Raw genomic sequence first — 15,221 nt, forward strand, 5'->3', positions numbered from 1 at the left:
AAGGGCTAGTATCCAAAATCTACAAGGAACTCCCAAATCTGCACACCTGAAAGACAAATGACCCAATGAAGAAATGGGCAGAAGACTTAAACAGACACTTCTCCAAAGAGGACATCCAGATGGCCTACAGACACATGAAATGATGCTCAACATCACTCATCATCAGGGAAACACAAGTCAAAACCACACTGAGATACCACCTCATGACAGTCAGAGTGGCTAAAATGAACAAATCAAGAGACTAAAGATGTTGGTGCAGGTGTGGAGAGATGAGCACCCTCCTACACTGTTCGCAGGAATGTAAACTGGTGCAGCCGCTCTGGAAAACAGTGTGGAGGTTCCTCAAAAAACTATCCATAGAACTCCCTTATGACCCAGCATTAACACTGCTAGGGATTTACCCAAGGGATACAGAAGTACTGATGCATAGGGACATATGTACCCCAATGCTCATAGAAGCACTGTCACCAATAGCCAAATTATGTAAAGAGCCTAAATGTCCATCACCTGATGAGTGGATCAAGAAGAGGTGGTATATATATACAATGGAGTATTACATGGCAATGAGAAAGAATGAAATATGGCCATCTGTAGGAAAGTGGATGGACCTCGAGGGTGTCATGCTGAGCGAAATAAGTCAGGCAGAGGACAGATACCATTTGTTTGCACTCATAGGTCTAGCCGAAGAAACCTAATGGAGGACCATGGGGAGGGTAAGGGGGAAAAAGAGTTGGGGAGAGAGAGGGATGCAAAACCCAAGGGACTATTGACTACTGAAAACAACCTGAGGGTTGAAGGGGGAGGGGGAAAAGTGGTGGTAATGAAGGAGGGCACTTGTGGGGAGAAGCACTGGGTGTTATATAGAAACCAATTTGACAATAAACTATTTTTTAAGAACCTACCATTTTATAATGACATTAGCTACAAGTGAGCAAGAAGTTCAGCCTCAGAGCAGACAGATTTAAAAAGAAGATGTTTACTGTTGTAACATTGTTCAAATTATGTCACCAAAGTAGAGTCTTTCATGATATTTTTATTAAAAATAAGATCTTTATTGAATAATCTCCTTTTATTGTTTCTTTTGCTTTGTTGACACAATAGTAATAAGATTTTTTCTGGTACCTGTCTCTATTATAATGATTTCAAAAATCAGAAAGTTATTCATCCTTGAGCTGGCATTGGCCTCTTCAGTAAACCCCACATCAGCAAAGCTAAAAAGATTAGAATCTTCACAGTATAACAGTAGTAATTGACGCATTCAATTCCTAGAGCCAGGCATACAGTGGGCACTGAAACATACTGTTGAATGCATGGATAAATGATATATAGCTCTACATGCATTGTTCTTACTTGGCATTAGATCACTGTATACCCGAGACAAGATGAAAACAGTTGAAAGTCATGTAAATAGATTCACTATATACATATACATTCCATTGTTCAAGTAATTAAATATTTCACCTGGTATATATATATGCATGAGGCTGAACACATTTTTAAAAGATTCTATATGAGCAAAGCCAGGTGATAATAACACATGAATTCCAAAACAGTATATCTAGCCTCAAAGGTGCTAATTCATGTCCGGGGGAATCTAATCCATCTCTTTGTTGAAGTAAAGATAAATCTTTTTGACAGCAAAAGCTATCCTGATATAATGGGATTTTCAATTACTCTATGATCATCTGGTCCATGTTACCATTTCTAGAGCCCAGCAGTACACTGCTTTGCAATGTCACAAAATATTGTCCACTGAGAACTCTCTATTTTGCCAGGAGATTAATTGAAATGAGTGTTTGGAAATTTAGTGAGGTGAAAGGTGAGTCAGGGGGATAGTTAAGAGGATAAGGAAGGGATATTCACTCACTAAATCATAAAAGAGCTAAAGGAGATAAAATTACAAATTTCTGGTAGAGTGTTGAAAGTGTAAACATCTTAATACACCTGTGATTGAAACTAGGATACGCATAGTATGAAGCCTACAGAATATTTTCATGGCTAATTTGTAATAGCAGTTGCACTGGGAACAGATAAATTTCTTCAAATCCATATTTTACACAAAAAATACGTTAAATGATATTCAGGTAGTAAATTACCAAATAAACAAGTTTAGTAAAATACATAAGAATTTATACTTTCATAAGTAAAGCAACATTATATTGCATTTGGATGCATCTGGATATGAAAGCAGATAGATATTGTTGCAAGTTGCTGTACATTTCTTCCATTTGGTATCAATTAGCATGGGAGGGAAATTCAGTGTTGTAGTGAACTCCAAATTAAGTGCACATTAGAGCAATTAGAGTCATCTTTTCAGTTGGTGAATTTATAATCAATAATTAAAACAAATTAAGAGAGATTGAGTATGATTTGAAACAAATTAGTTGATTATCTGGATGCCCCAATGTTCATAGCAGCACTTTCTACAATAGTCAAATCATGGAAAGAGCCTAAATGACCATCATCTGATGAATGGATCAAGTAGATGTGGTATATATATATATATATATATATATATATATATATATATATATACATATATATATGTATATATACACACATACACACACAATGGAGTATTACATGGAAATGAGAAAGAATGAAATATGGCTATTTGTAGCAAAATGGATGGACCTCGAGGATGTCATGCTAAGCGAAATAAGTCAGATGGAGAAGGACTGATACCATATGTTTGCACTTATAAGTCTCACAGGAGAAACCTAACAGAGGACATAGGGAGGGGAAGGGGGAAAGAGAGTTGAGGAGAGAGAGGGACACAAAACTTGAGAGATTATTGAATACTGAAAACGAACCGAGGGCTGAAGGGGGAGTGGGAGGGATGAAGGGGGTGATGATCATGGAGGGTGGCACTTGTGGGGAGAAGCATTGGGTGTTATATGGAAACCAATTATACAATAAACTACTATAAAAATAAGTAAATAAACATAAAAAAAGAAAAGAAACAAATTAGTTGAGGTTGGGACATGATTCCCAAAAATTCAATTTCATATCAGGACTACATACTTAAGTAAGCATAATGGTATATCCAAATTATTACTAATGGCCATGCAAAGAAGCATGGAGGAGACAGAATCCTATTAACCCAAGCACTACTCAATCAAGAAATAACTCTGAGAGGAAGAGATTCAAACCGAGCGATAGCCCTAATTGTGCAACAAATCTATAAACCTCAGTTACTCTTCTTAGATACTGCCTGAAGCAATTTTTCTTTAGGTAAAATTCTTGGCCTTGCCATAAGTTAACTTTCACCGAATAATACAAATTCAGAAGGAGAAGGTATTGGTTAAAAGATTTGAGTCTGACTGCCAAACTCAGCACCAAATCATCTCAAGAACTAAATCAGGTAGTAAAATCTCTGAGTGATAACATTTAACGAATTCTCTATAGCCTTCTTTTCTGGAAAGCCATGACAATGAGAGTTGCATTACTGGGGACAAGCTGAGACATATTAGTTAAAGGGCACTCAGATGATAAATGAATCTGTAATTCAGTCACCTGACAAGGAAATTCAGCTCAGCCAGTTCATCAACAAACTGACCTGGTCTTAGGCATGTTGAGAGTGATACAAGGATTGATAATAATCCAGAAATTAGCGATTTCTATCACTCCTTTTTATCCACTCCCTGACACAGCTCATGGGTGTATTAGGTTGGGACAATCAAAACATAATCCAAACTCAAGTGGCTAACCCCTGGGCTTTTCCATTTGGGTGCAAAAGTCTTTCAGACATTCTCTTTCCTTGGTTGAATATAGTGAATGTAGGCTCCCATTCCTAGGAATGTCTTCAGAGATGGGTTGCTGAAAATTAAGGAATTTGGACCTTTACTATGAAAGTCATCACCTTTGACATTCACATTGAGCATTCTTCTGCTATAGCAATTATAAGAACAAAACACATAGGAGTTTATGGCAATGTGAAGAAGCACATGGCCCAGATGTCTGGAAATGTGGGGAACAAATATAATTTTTATCTTTTCTTCAAATGCTGGCAACACAATAATAGTTCTCTGAACAACCCATTCCTAATCAAGGAAAAAATTAACAAATGTATAAAATTCTCTTTATTTTAGGGGCACCTGGGTGTCTCAGTAGGTTAAGCATCCAAGTCTTGACTTCAGCTCAGGTCATGATCTCATGGTTTGTGGGTTCCTGTCCCACTTGGGACTCTCTTGAATCACTTGGAATTCTCTCCTTCTCTCTGTGCTCCTCCTCCATTTGCACTGCCTCTCTCTCTCTCTCTCTCTCTCTCAAAATAAATAAATAAACTTAAAAATTATCTTTATTTTAAAAATCCTGAGACCCCCCATAAATCATGTGTCCATATATGTGCAAAGAACGATGGTCACTGAATTCTACTCCTGAAACCAATATTGCATTTTATGTTAACTAATTTTAAACAATAAAAAATTAAAGAAAGATGTTGTACTAATATCAATATTAGAAAACACAGAAAACTGCAGTCACAAAATCCATGGTAAGCCAAACAAAGGTATAAGGTACACTCTATTGGGTATATTTGGCCCAACTTTGGAGTGGTTCTGACAGGACCAGAAGAAATATTATCAGGACTAGAGTTAGTCAGACAAGGTCATTATAGCCCTTGTTTTTCAGTTATCTTCTCAAAACTCAAGAAGAGTTCAGCTCTGGAACCACTAACATATCAGGGCACTTGGGTTTGAGATGCTTAATGACAGTATTAATGAACCAAAGAGATCTGGAAATATTTTTTTTCCTCATGGGATCTTTGAGACATTCAGTGCAAGTCGGAGTCTGGAGGAGATTCCATTTTCCCTCGTGACCTTTCTAAATCAGTAGTTCTCAGAAGTGATAATACCATATTGCCCTGGAATTAATATACCTAGAATTATTCTAGTTAGAATACTCACAAGATCAGGCATACATGGTAAATTTGCTCAGTAGTTGTCTTTCAACTACTGGGACTCAGGATAAAATGAGAAATATTATGTGAATCCAGGACTGAGATAATGAAATGCTATAAAACGTTAATTGTTAAAATTATTGCTGTTGTTTGAGGTAGCGATTAATGAGGTAAAACAATTTATGTGGCTAGTCTAGAGTTGATTTGGGATATAACAATTAAGTATTGTTATGGAAAATTCAGAAGTACTGGGATATCATAAGTTAGAGCCTGAGATGTAAGCAAGCCTGGAATACCCTCTGTACCTAAAGTTTAATGATTGACTCAACCAAATTGAAGAAAAACCTCTATCCATAGCTGGAATGATGGAAAAAAATTAAGATATATACATGCAAATTGAATATTGAGGAAAAAAATGTCTGAAGGTGTTGCCAAAACAGAATAGCAAAAAGTGTCTGTGTGTACATGCATGAGTATACATCTTATATGTAGTAGAGTCTTGGAATAATGCCACACATTTGCTTTAGAATACTCTTATTATTATACAATTTATACAGTATATATATACAATACATCCCATTTGTAAGAAACGCTCCCATAGAAAACTAGAATAGTTCACTGATACTGTTTTTTTTCTAGAAAAAATGTGACGAAAATTTAAAACAAATGTTGTTCTAGCCAAGGATAAAGTGAAAATTAATTATGGTTATTTCCTTTCTTGCATTCGCTTCATTTTTAAAAAGCGTCTAACTCATCCAGATGGCCTACAGGCACATGAAACGATGCTCAACATCACTCATCATCAGGGAAACACAAATCAAAACCACACTGAGATAGCACTTCACGCCAGTCATAGTGGCTAAAATGAACAAATCAAGAGATTATAGATGCTGGTGCGGGTGTGGAGAGATGGGCACCCTCCTACACTGTTGGTGGCAATGTAAACTGGTGCAGCCACTCTGGAGAGCAGTGTGGAGGTTCCTCAAAAAACTATCGATAGAACTCCCTTATGACCCAGCAATAGCACTGCTAGGGATTTACCCAAGAGATACAGAAGTGCTGATGCATAGGAGCACATGTACCCCAATGTTCATAGCAGCAATGTCAACGATAGCCAAAACATGGAAAAAGCCTAAATGTCCATCACCTGATGAGTGGATCAAGAAGAAGTGGTATATATATACAATGGAGTACTACATTGCAATGAGAAAGAATGAAATCTGGCCGTTTGTAGGAACGTGAATGGACCCCAATGGTCTCATGCTAAGCGAAATAAGTCAGGCGGAGAAGGACAGATACCATATGTTTGCACTGATAGGTCTAATAGGAAAACAGGAGAAACCTAATGGAGGACCAGGGGTAGGGGAAGAGGGAAAGAGAGTTGGAGAGAGAGGGATGCAAAACTTGAGAGACTATTGAATGCTGAAAATGAACTGAGGGTTGAAGGGAAAGGGGGAGAGGGGAAAAGAGGTGGTGGTGATGGAGGAGGGCACTTGTGGGAAGAGCACTGGGTGTTGTATGGAAACCAATTTGACAATAAACTATTTAAAAAATATGCTGCTCTGGAAAGAAAAACATTTTCTCAAAAATAGAACATCTGGATTTAAACAAAAATTAAAAAAAAATAAAAAGCGTCTAACTAAAACCCATTGTGACATAAATGAAAAAGCACTTTTTTGAGATAGAAGACTATTAACTGATACGTACCAGTTAACAGTATGTCCTGTAGCACACTACTGATCCTCTGAGAATTAGTCTCTGTTACAGTCATGTAAATGTTTAATTTTCATCTTTAGTCTTAGTAAGGTTGCCCAGAAAGTATATTATCTCTGTGGATGTCACCACTCACCAAATAGGGAAAACAGCAGTGCACAGTCAGCAGTGACCTCTATATTTTATAAACTTTGACACCTGAGTCTGTTGGGAAGGAGATGGATTAGACAATTTAATATAATCTACAGTGACTAACTTTTTTCTATGCAAAACATTTTCTTTTGTGAATTGTGCAATTTTTTACTTTGGATTCATTTATAAGACCAAAACAAAAGCATTTAATGATGTTTGCAGTGAAATGAAACAGCTGAAGACCAGCACATAATCACCATATTTTGTTTTCTCATCTTTAAGTCTCTTAGCAGTGGGGTTTCCAGTTAAGCTTGTGTCTAGCTTGTCTCAAGACATAGTCAAGCATTCTGAAGCTTCACTGAGCCTAAACACCAATCTGAATTAATAGTTCTTAATTGAAAAAGACAGTCTGTTTGCCTAGCATGTTTGCATTGGTAAAACATTGAAAATGACACTTGTGCCCAAGTCCATCTGAACATTCTGCATAAGCTCAACTCTGCTAATGTTTTCATACCCTAGTTTCTGCCTAGAACAGTTTTAATTAGCTCCTCTTGTTAAAGTTTGTGTGGCTGCATTCACGAAAATAGACTCTTCTCCATACATGAGAATGCCACTCCTGACATTTGCTTTGAGGTGTTTCTCACATGCACAGAATGCTACTTTGAGTCAGCCACATTTTCTTACCCTGGTCTGTCCTATGACCAATGGCATACATTTGTGTGGTAGCTAGATAGATTTGGCATTGCAGCCCCACAGGCAAAATGGGAAGTTTGGTACTTTCTTTCCTTGGTAAAGGGTAGGCAATCTGTGATCAGAGAACAGAGCCCTTCTCTGGGTAAAGTTAACCCACCTGATATGGAAAAAAAAAGCCACTGCTTTGGTCTCATTAGTGCTATGCTCTGTGTGACTCAACTAATCAAATAAATTTATTTTATTTTATTTTATTTTATTTTTTTAATAGTTTATTGTCAAATTGGTTTCCATATAACACCCAGTGTTCTTCCCCAGAAGTGACCCCCACCATGACCATCACCCCCCTCCCTCCCTCTCCCTCCCCCTTCAGTCCATGGTTCATTTTCAGTATTCAATAGTCTCCCTTAAATTTCATGTACTAAAGCAAAAAGAGGGATTTATTCCTGGTGAGAAGGCATCTGCTCAGTGCATTTATTATTGCAGAGAGTGTATACAATATTTATATGTAGTCAGCTATGAGGGTGAAGAAGACTCTGGTTAGATATTAAGACACCTCAAAATTATATAGATGATACTCAGGCATGAGCACAGTGCACACCTTGACAACACATTACGGTAAAGTTGTACAATGTACTTGCAAACATTCTGGGTTCTTTGGGATCTGTAGCTGCAACTTACATCCAACCAGCCCTTACCATGGTCAGGCATCTGAGATCCCATGGAGGCCACACTGGTGTTCAGCACATCATTGACAGCAGTATCACAGTACAGGCTTCGCTGGACATCATGCTCACTGTCAGTCTGGTCGCTCTCTTCATGACCACTGTCCTTCAGGCTGTTGCCTTCTAAGTCCTTGAAGGTGGAGTTGCTGGGTTGAAGAAAGAATGATAATTTACAACTGTGATAAATCTGCTTTTCAAAACCTTTCAGAGGCAAGATGATATCAGCTCTTTGGTGAGGTCAACAGTGACTGGACTGTCCAAAAGATTAGAAAGAGAAGTTTTCTGGGTTTTTTTTCTTTTTTAAAAAATAGTTTGTTGTCAAATTTGTTCCACATAACAGCCAGTGCTTTTCCTCACAAGTGCCCTCCTCCATCACCATCACCTCCCTCCCTCCTCCCCCTCCCCCTTCAACCCTCTGTTCCTTTTCAGTATTCAATAGTCTCTCAGGTTTTGCTTCCCTCTCTCTCCCCAACTCTCTTTCCTCCTTCCCCTCCCCATGGTCCTCCATTAGGTTTCTCCTGTTAGACCTATGAGTGCAAACATATGGTATCTGTCCTTCTCCACCTGACTTATTTCGCTTAGCATGACACTCTGGAGGTCTATGCACTTTGCTATAAATCCCAGATTTCATTCTTTCTCATTGCCATGTAGTACTCTATTGTGTATATATCCCTCATCTTTTTTTTTTTGATAGTTTATTGTCAAATTGGTTTCCATATAACATCCAGTGCTCTTCCCCACAAGTGCCCTACTCCATTACCACCACCTCTTTTCCCCCCTCCCCGTTCCCCTTCAACCCTTTTTCAGTATTCAGTAGTCTCTCAGGTTTTGCATTCCTCTTTCTCCTCAACTCTCTTTCCCCCTTCCCCTCCCCATGGTCCTCCATTAGGTTTCTCCTGTTCTCCTGTTAGACCTATGAGTGCAAACATATGGTATCTGTCCTTCTCCGCCTGACTTATTTGTAGCAAAGTGGATGGACCTCGAGGGTGTCATGCTAAGCGAGAAATTTTCTGTTTAAAGATAATTTCGGTTGAACACTGCAGAGAGGTTACCACTATTGGATGATGATGCAGCTAATACTTTCATTCACTTATCATCAGTGTATTACTACTATAAGCAAGGTGGAAGAAGGTATAAATCTGAAACCACCACCCGCAAAGAATATCGCCATTTCAGAAGATTTTCTCTCTTCTTATAGAATCAAAGTAAAATAATAACTAATGTTTGCTGAGCAATTACTATATATATAAGGCACTATTATTTTTAATAGTTTATTGTCAAATTGGTTTCCATATAACAGTGCTCTTCCCCACAAGTGCCCTCCTCCATGACCACCCCCCCCCTTCAGCCCTTGGTTCATTTTCAGTATTCAATAGTCTCTCATGATTTGCATCCCTCTCTCTCTCCAACTCTCTCTGCCCCTTCCCCTCCCTATGGACCGCACTATTCTAAATGCTTGACATGAATTAGCTTAATTATCACAACAATATGAGATACCTTTAATATTCCCATTTACAGATGAAAAATCAGAATCACATGGAAGTTAAATAACTTGCCCAAGAGCATAGAATTGATGAAAATTTAGTAAGACCAAACCCAGGCCAGGCAGTCTAGCTCTAGAGCCTAGACCCTTAACCACTATGTGTACTGCTTCTCTAAAAATGTCTACTAATCAACTGCAAAAAATGACAGTGGCAGTAATTGAGGTAATGCTATTAAAATATAAATTAGAATAAATAAAACATTAAAAAATTAAATAAAATATAAATCAGGATCATAGACCTCAGGTGAGTTTTAACAGAGAAAGAGAGACATTTAAACAAACAGAGGAGAAGCAGGAGCTGAGAAGAGAAGAGCCTTGGTGCATGCATGGTAAGATGAAACAGAACCCGAGAGTGAGTACTAATATTACTGTGGGTGTAGTTATGGTTAAGAACATGAAAACTTTCAGCTGAAGAGTTAGTGGGTCAATTTTTCTTGCATTTGTTAAATCAATCCACCATACAATGCACCAAGCATACTATCCAAGAATCTCACACAAAAATAGAGAATAATACATACTGTACATCCATCCATAGAGTCCCCATCTGCTATTTCTAATACTTTGTATGTTCTGACAGAATCTGCAGATATGCAACACCATGGACCATAAATTATGTATCTGAAATACCTAGTGAATGGTGGATCCATTCCCCAGTTAATGGGGAAGTAGCAAAGGTATAATTTAAAAAATGTGTTGTCTCAACAAGGGAGAGTGTCATGCTTTTGGATTAGGACAAGTCCCAATAGACCTATTGTACCTCTGAAAAGGAGCCCTGTGGAGATGATAGTGCAAACTTGCTTGATGTGCTCAACCTTGAACATCCACAGGCTTGACTCCCTGAGGCTTTAATAAGAACATTCAGTACATATGATGAAGAGCTATGCCATGGACACAATAGATATGTTGTCATTCTCCATACTGGACAAAAGGAATCACAGCAGATTTTTAATATATGACAAACCTAGATATAGAATGCTTGCTGCCCTGAATATGAAAAGGAAAAGATCAAAAGGCCAGTAACTAGAAAGCCATAATTATAAAAAAAAATGAAGATCAGGAGAGAGTAAAGCATTGACCTGTTTGCTAATTATTTTCAGAAAGTATTGACGGTTCCCTGGTGGTCTAGTGGCTAGGATTTTCAGAAAGTATCACTAAGCATTACCTGTTTTAAAACTAAAATCATTCAATAGGCCAACTCAATCAGCTCCTCCAAATTATGTCAGGCAGCTACTCAACCCTGTGGACCCACCAGCATGCAGTTCTATTAAAAAGCCAATCATCCTATAATTCCTTTATGGTCAAGAAGACAATTGGAAAAACAGGCTTTAGAGTATGTAGCCATTTCTACATTTATGGCACAGATGTTGGGGCTTCTTGTAAATACAAATCCCACAGCTTAAACAGATTCAAAGTTTATATTTTAGGAAAAAACAATTGGTCCTACCCATAAGAACTCCTGCATCTCAGAAGAAAGGAAATTACCTGTCCAGATCATATATTTTTATAACAAATATTGATTTTTTGACCCGCATATCTGGTATCTTGAGCACATGAAAATTTCTTTAATCCACAACACAAAATTGCTACTTTAAGCCGGAACCTTCAACCTTGAATCGAGTGCATTTCAGCAGTTGCCAAAACATGCTTACGACATACATTGAAGAAGAATATAAGGACAATGCAATTAACCATCCCTTAGACCAAGGTTTCTCAACCTTGTTACTATTGACATTTTTGTGGTCTAGGGCTGTTCTGCAGATTGTAGGATATTTAGTAGCATCCCTGTCCTTCCCCATTAGATACTAGAAGTGCCTCTCCCAAAAGTTACAACCAAAATTGTCTTCATACATTGCCAAGTTACCTCACTTGACAACCACTGCTTTGGGTTCTTTAAAATTCTATTCTGGTGGCATGTTAGATTTCCAGACTGTAGTGGAAAGAGCACTGTCATTAGAACAAGTGATAATCCATACTCTGCCACTTTATCTATGGGACCTTCGGCCTGATATCTAATGTCTTTGAGCCTCAATTTCCTTGTCTGTAAAATGCATTTGCTAAAAGCTTCTACACAAGGCCATTTTGAGAACTCAATGAGATAACCGTACATGAAGTACCAGGTACACACAAATGCTCAATAAATGGTTATTTTTATATGATCATTACTGCATATGACAATGTCTTCATTGAGTTATAAATATTATGTCTGTGATCTTTTTATAGGATTGATAAAGGAAATAGATATTTAAATAATGTTTCTGTATCTTCCATAAACTATAGTCAGACACTGTCAACTATGTTAATTTCTCTTAGAATTCAGGAACAGGAAAAGAAATTCTCCTGTCAAATGTGTGTCCTTCCTTAATTGAAAAATGAGAACTATATACCCTGATGTACTTACATTTTTGCCTTATCTTCTCAAAAACTTCAAGATAAATATAATGTTTAATTGCAGTGATTTGGATGCCAGTGATCTCCATTTAGCTTTTCCCAATTGGTTTTTGATCTGCCTTTTTATAGAGTTGTTAAATCATTATGCTGTATACCTGAAACTAATTAACATTGTGTGTCAATTATACTTCAATAAAAAATACATGTCAAACATCAAAAATCAAAATAATCATAAATGAATTTAAAAAACAAAGCTACTCTTGATGTATGTAAAAGGCACTTGAATTTTTTTAATGGGGGAGGGGAAGAAATAGCAGCAAGACCGCAAATAAATATGTTGCCTACTCAACATATCAAAATATATCCTACACACGGTTCAGTTGTTTCCTCCTTTTGTAAGTAATTGAAAAGAAGTGATCGCCTATTCCCCCTAGAGTGCCATGCCTTTACAATATTCTCCTTGTTCTTGTTCACTAGATGCTGGAATCCCAGGATGATCCTGCTAGACATTATATAAAAGGATTAGATTCTGAAGAGAGCCTATATGGTCATCATTCATTGAACTGAAAGCTACAATTGTGGTCTACACCAGGTTTGCCCCAACTGGGTATTTGCAGTGAGTCTGCAACAACAAACAGGGATCATGACCGGAAATAAAAATTAAATTAAAAATAAATAAATAAATAAATAGGAACACCCATTTTATAAGCATCTGAATATTACAAACCATCTTAGAGCTTCTGTTTCTTAGGTAGAAGTGAGAAAAATAATAAAATAGTGAAGAGTTAGCTACTAGGATCTAAGGGATTGGTAGTGTGAGTTTAAAAAGTCAGGTACTCTTTTTTTTAAATATTTTATTGTCAAATTGGTTTACATACAACACCCATTGCTCTTCCCCACAAGTGCCCTCCTCCATCACCACCACCTCTTTTCCCCCCTCCTCCTTCCCCTTCAACCCTCAGTTCATTTTCAGCATTCAATAGTCTCTCAAGTTTTGCGACCCACCCTCTCCCCAACTCTCTTCCCCTCTTCCCCTCCCCTTGGTCCTCCATTAGGTTTCTCCTGGTCTCCTGTTAGACCTATGAGTGCAAACATATGGTATCTGTCCTTCTCCGCCTGACTTATTTCGCTTAGCATGAGACCATTGGGGTCCATTCACGTTCCTACAAACGGCCAGATTTCATTCTTTCTCATTGCAATGTAGTACTCCATTGTATATATATACCACTTCTTCTTGATCCACTCATCAGGTGATGGACATTTAGGCTTTTTCCATGTTTTGGCTATCGTTGACATTGCTGCTATGAACATTGGGGTACATGTGCTCCTATGCATCAGCACTTCTGTATCCCTTGGGTAAATCCCTAGCAGTGCTATTGCTGGGTCATAAGGGAGTTCTATGGATAGGTTCTTAAAGAACCTCCACACTGTTTTCCAGAGCGGCTGCAGCAGTTTACACCCCCACCAACAGTGTAGGAGGGTGCCCGTCTCTCCACACCCTCGCCAGGATCTATAATCTCTTGATTTGTTCATTTTAGCCACTCTGACTGTCATGAGGTGGTATCTCAGTGTCGTTTTGATTTGTGTTTCCTTGATGATGAGTGATGTTGAGCATTGTTTCATGTGCCTGTAGGCCATCTGGATGTCCTCTTTGGAGAAGCGTCTGTTTATGTCTTCTGCCCATTTCTTCACTGGGTTATTTGTTTTTTGGGTGTGGAGTTTGGCGAGTTCCTTGTAGATTTTGGGTTCTAGCCCTTTATCTGGTATGTCATTTGCAACTATCTTTTCCCATTCGGTCGGTTACCTATTAGTTTTCTTGATGGTTTCCTTTGCAGTGCAGAAGCTTTTTATCTTGATGAGGTCCAAAGAGTTTAGTTTGCTTTCATTTCCCTTGCCAATGGGGATGTGTCGAGTGGGAAATTGCTGTGGTTGAGGTCAAGGAGGTTGTTTCCTACTCTCTCCTCGAGGGTTTTGATGGTTGACATTCAGGTCCTTCAGCCATTTTGAATTTGTTTTTGTGTATGGTGTAAGAAAGCAGTCCAGTTTCCTTCTTCTGCATGTGGCTGTACAGTTTTTCCAGCACCACCTGCTAAAGAGGGATTCTTTTTTCCATTGGGTACTCTTTCCTTCTTTGTCGTATAAGTACCGCGCACTAACCGATTGCGCCACTGGAGCTCCTTTCCCTCTTTGTCAAACATTAATTAGCCATACATTTGTGGGCCCAGTTCTGGGTTCTCCATTCTATTCCATTGGTCTATGTGTCTGTTTCTGTGCCAATACCATACTGTCTGGAGGATGACAGCTTTGTAGTAGAGGCTACAGTCTGGGATTGTGATGCCTCCCATTTTGGTTTTCTTCTTCAATATTACTTTGGCTATTTGGGGTTTTTTGTGGTTCCATAGGGATTTGAGGATAGCTTGTTCTAGCTTTGAGAAGAACACTGGTGCAATTTTGATGGGGATTGCATTGAATGTGTAGATTGCTTTGGGTATTAATGACATTTTCACAATGTTTATTCTTCTGATCCATTAGCGTGGAATGTTTTCCCATTTCTTGGTGTCTTCTTCAATCTCTTTCATAAGTATTCTATAGTTTTCACAGTATAGGTCTTTTACATCCTTGGTTAGGTTTACTCCTAGGTATTTGATGGTTTGTCGTGCAATCGTGAATGGGATCAGTTTCTTGATTTCCCTTTCTGCTGCTTCATTTTTGGTGTATAGGAATGCAACTGATTTCTGTACATTGATTTTGTACCCTGCGACTTTACTGAATTTATTGATCAGTTCTAGAAGGCTTCTGGTGGAGTCTGCCTGGTTTTCTGTGTAGAGTATCATGTCATCTGCGAAGAGTGAAAGTTTGACTTCTTCTTTGCCAATTCTGATGCCTTTTATTTCCTTTTGTTTTCTGATTGCTGATGCTAGGACTTCCAGCACTATGTTAAACAGCAGTGGTGACAGGGGACACCCCTGTCATGTTCCTGATCTCAGGGGGAAGGCTCTCAGTTTTTCCCCATTGAGGATGATATTAGCTGTGGGCTTTTCATAAACTGCTTTTATAATGTTTAGGTAAGTTCCTTCTATTCCAACTTTCTCAAGGGTTTTTATTAAGAAAGGGTGCTGTATTTTGTCAA

At 38.2% G+C, this 15,221-nt stretch overlaps 1 protein-coding gene across 2 annotated transcripts in view; it reads right to left on the reverse strand.

Moving 5' to 3' along the window:
* The window catches only part of PCDH19 (protocadherin 19), a 159,631-nt gene that overhangs the window by 47,798 nt on the left and 96,612 nt on the right, over positions 1-15,221 (reverse strand). For both annotated transcript variants that reach the window (XM_029930604.1, XM_029930603.1), the window contains one exon: positions 8,134-8,306. In XM_029930604.1, the coding sequence (XP_029786464.1) occupies positions 8,134-8,306 (173 nt within the window). The remainder of the gene's footprint in view (positions 1-8,133; positions 8,307-15,221) is intronic.

Source organism: Suricata suricatta, chromosome X (genome assembly GCF_006229205.1).
Source record: "Suricata suricatta isolate VVHF042 chromosome X, meerkat_22Aug2017_6uvM2_HiC, whole genome shotgun sequence".
Lineage (NCBI taxonomy): Eukaryota > Metazoa > Chordata > Mammalia > Carnivora > Herpestidae > Suricata > Suricata suricatta.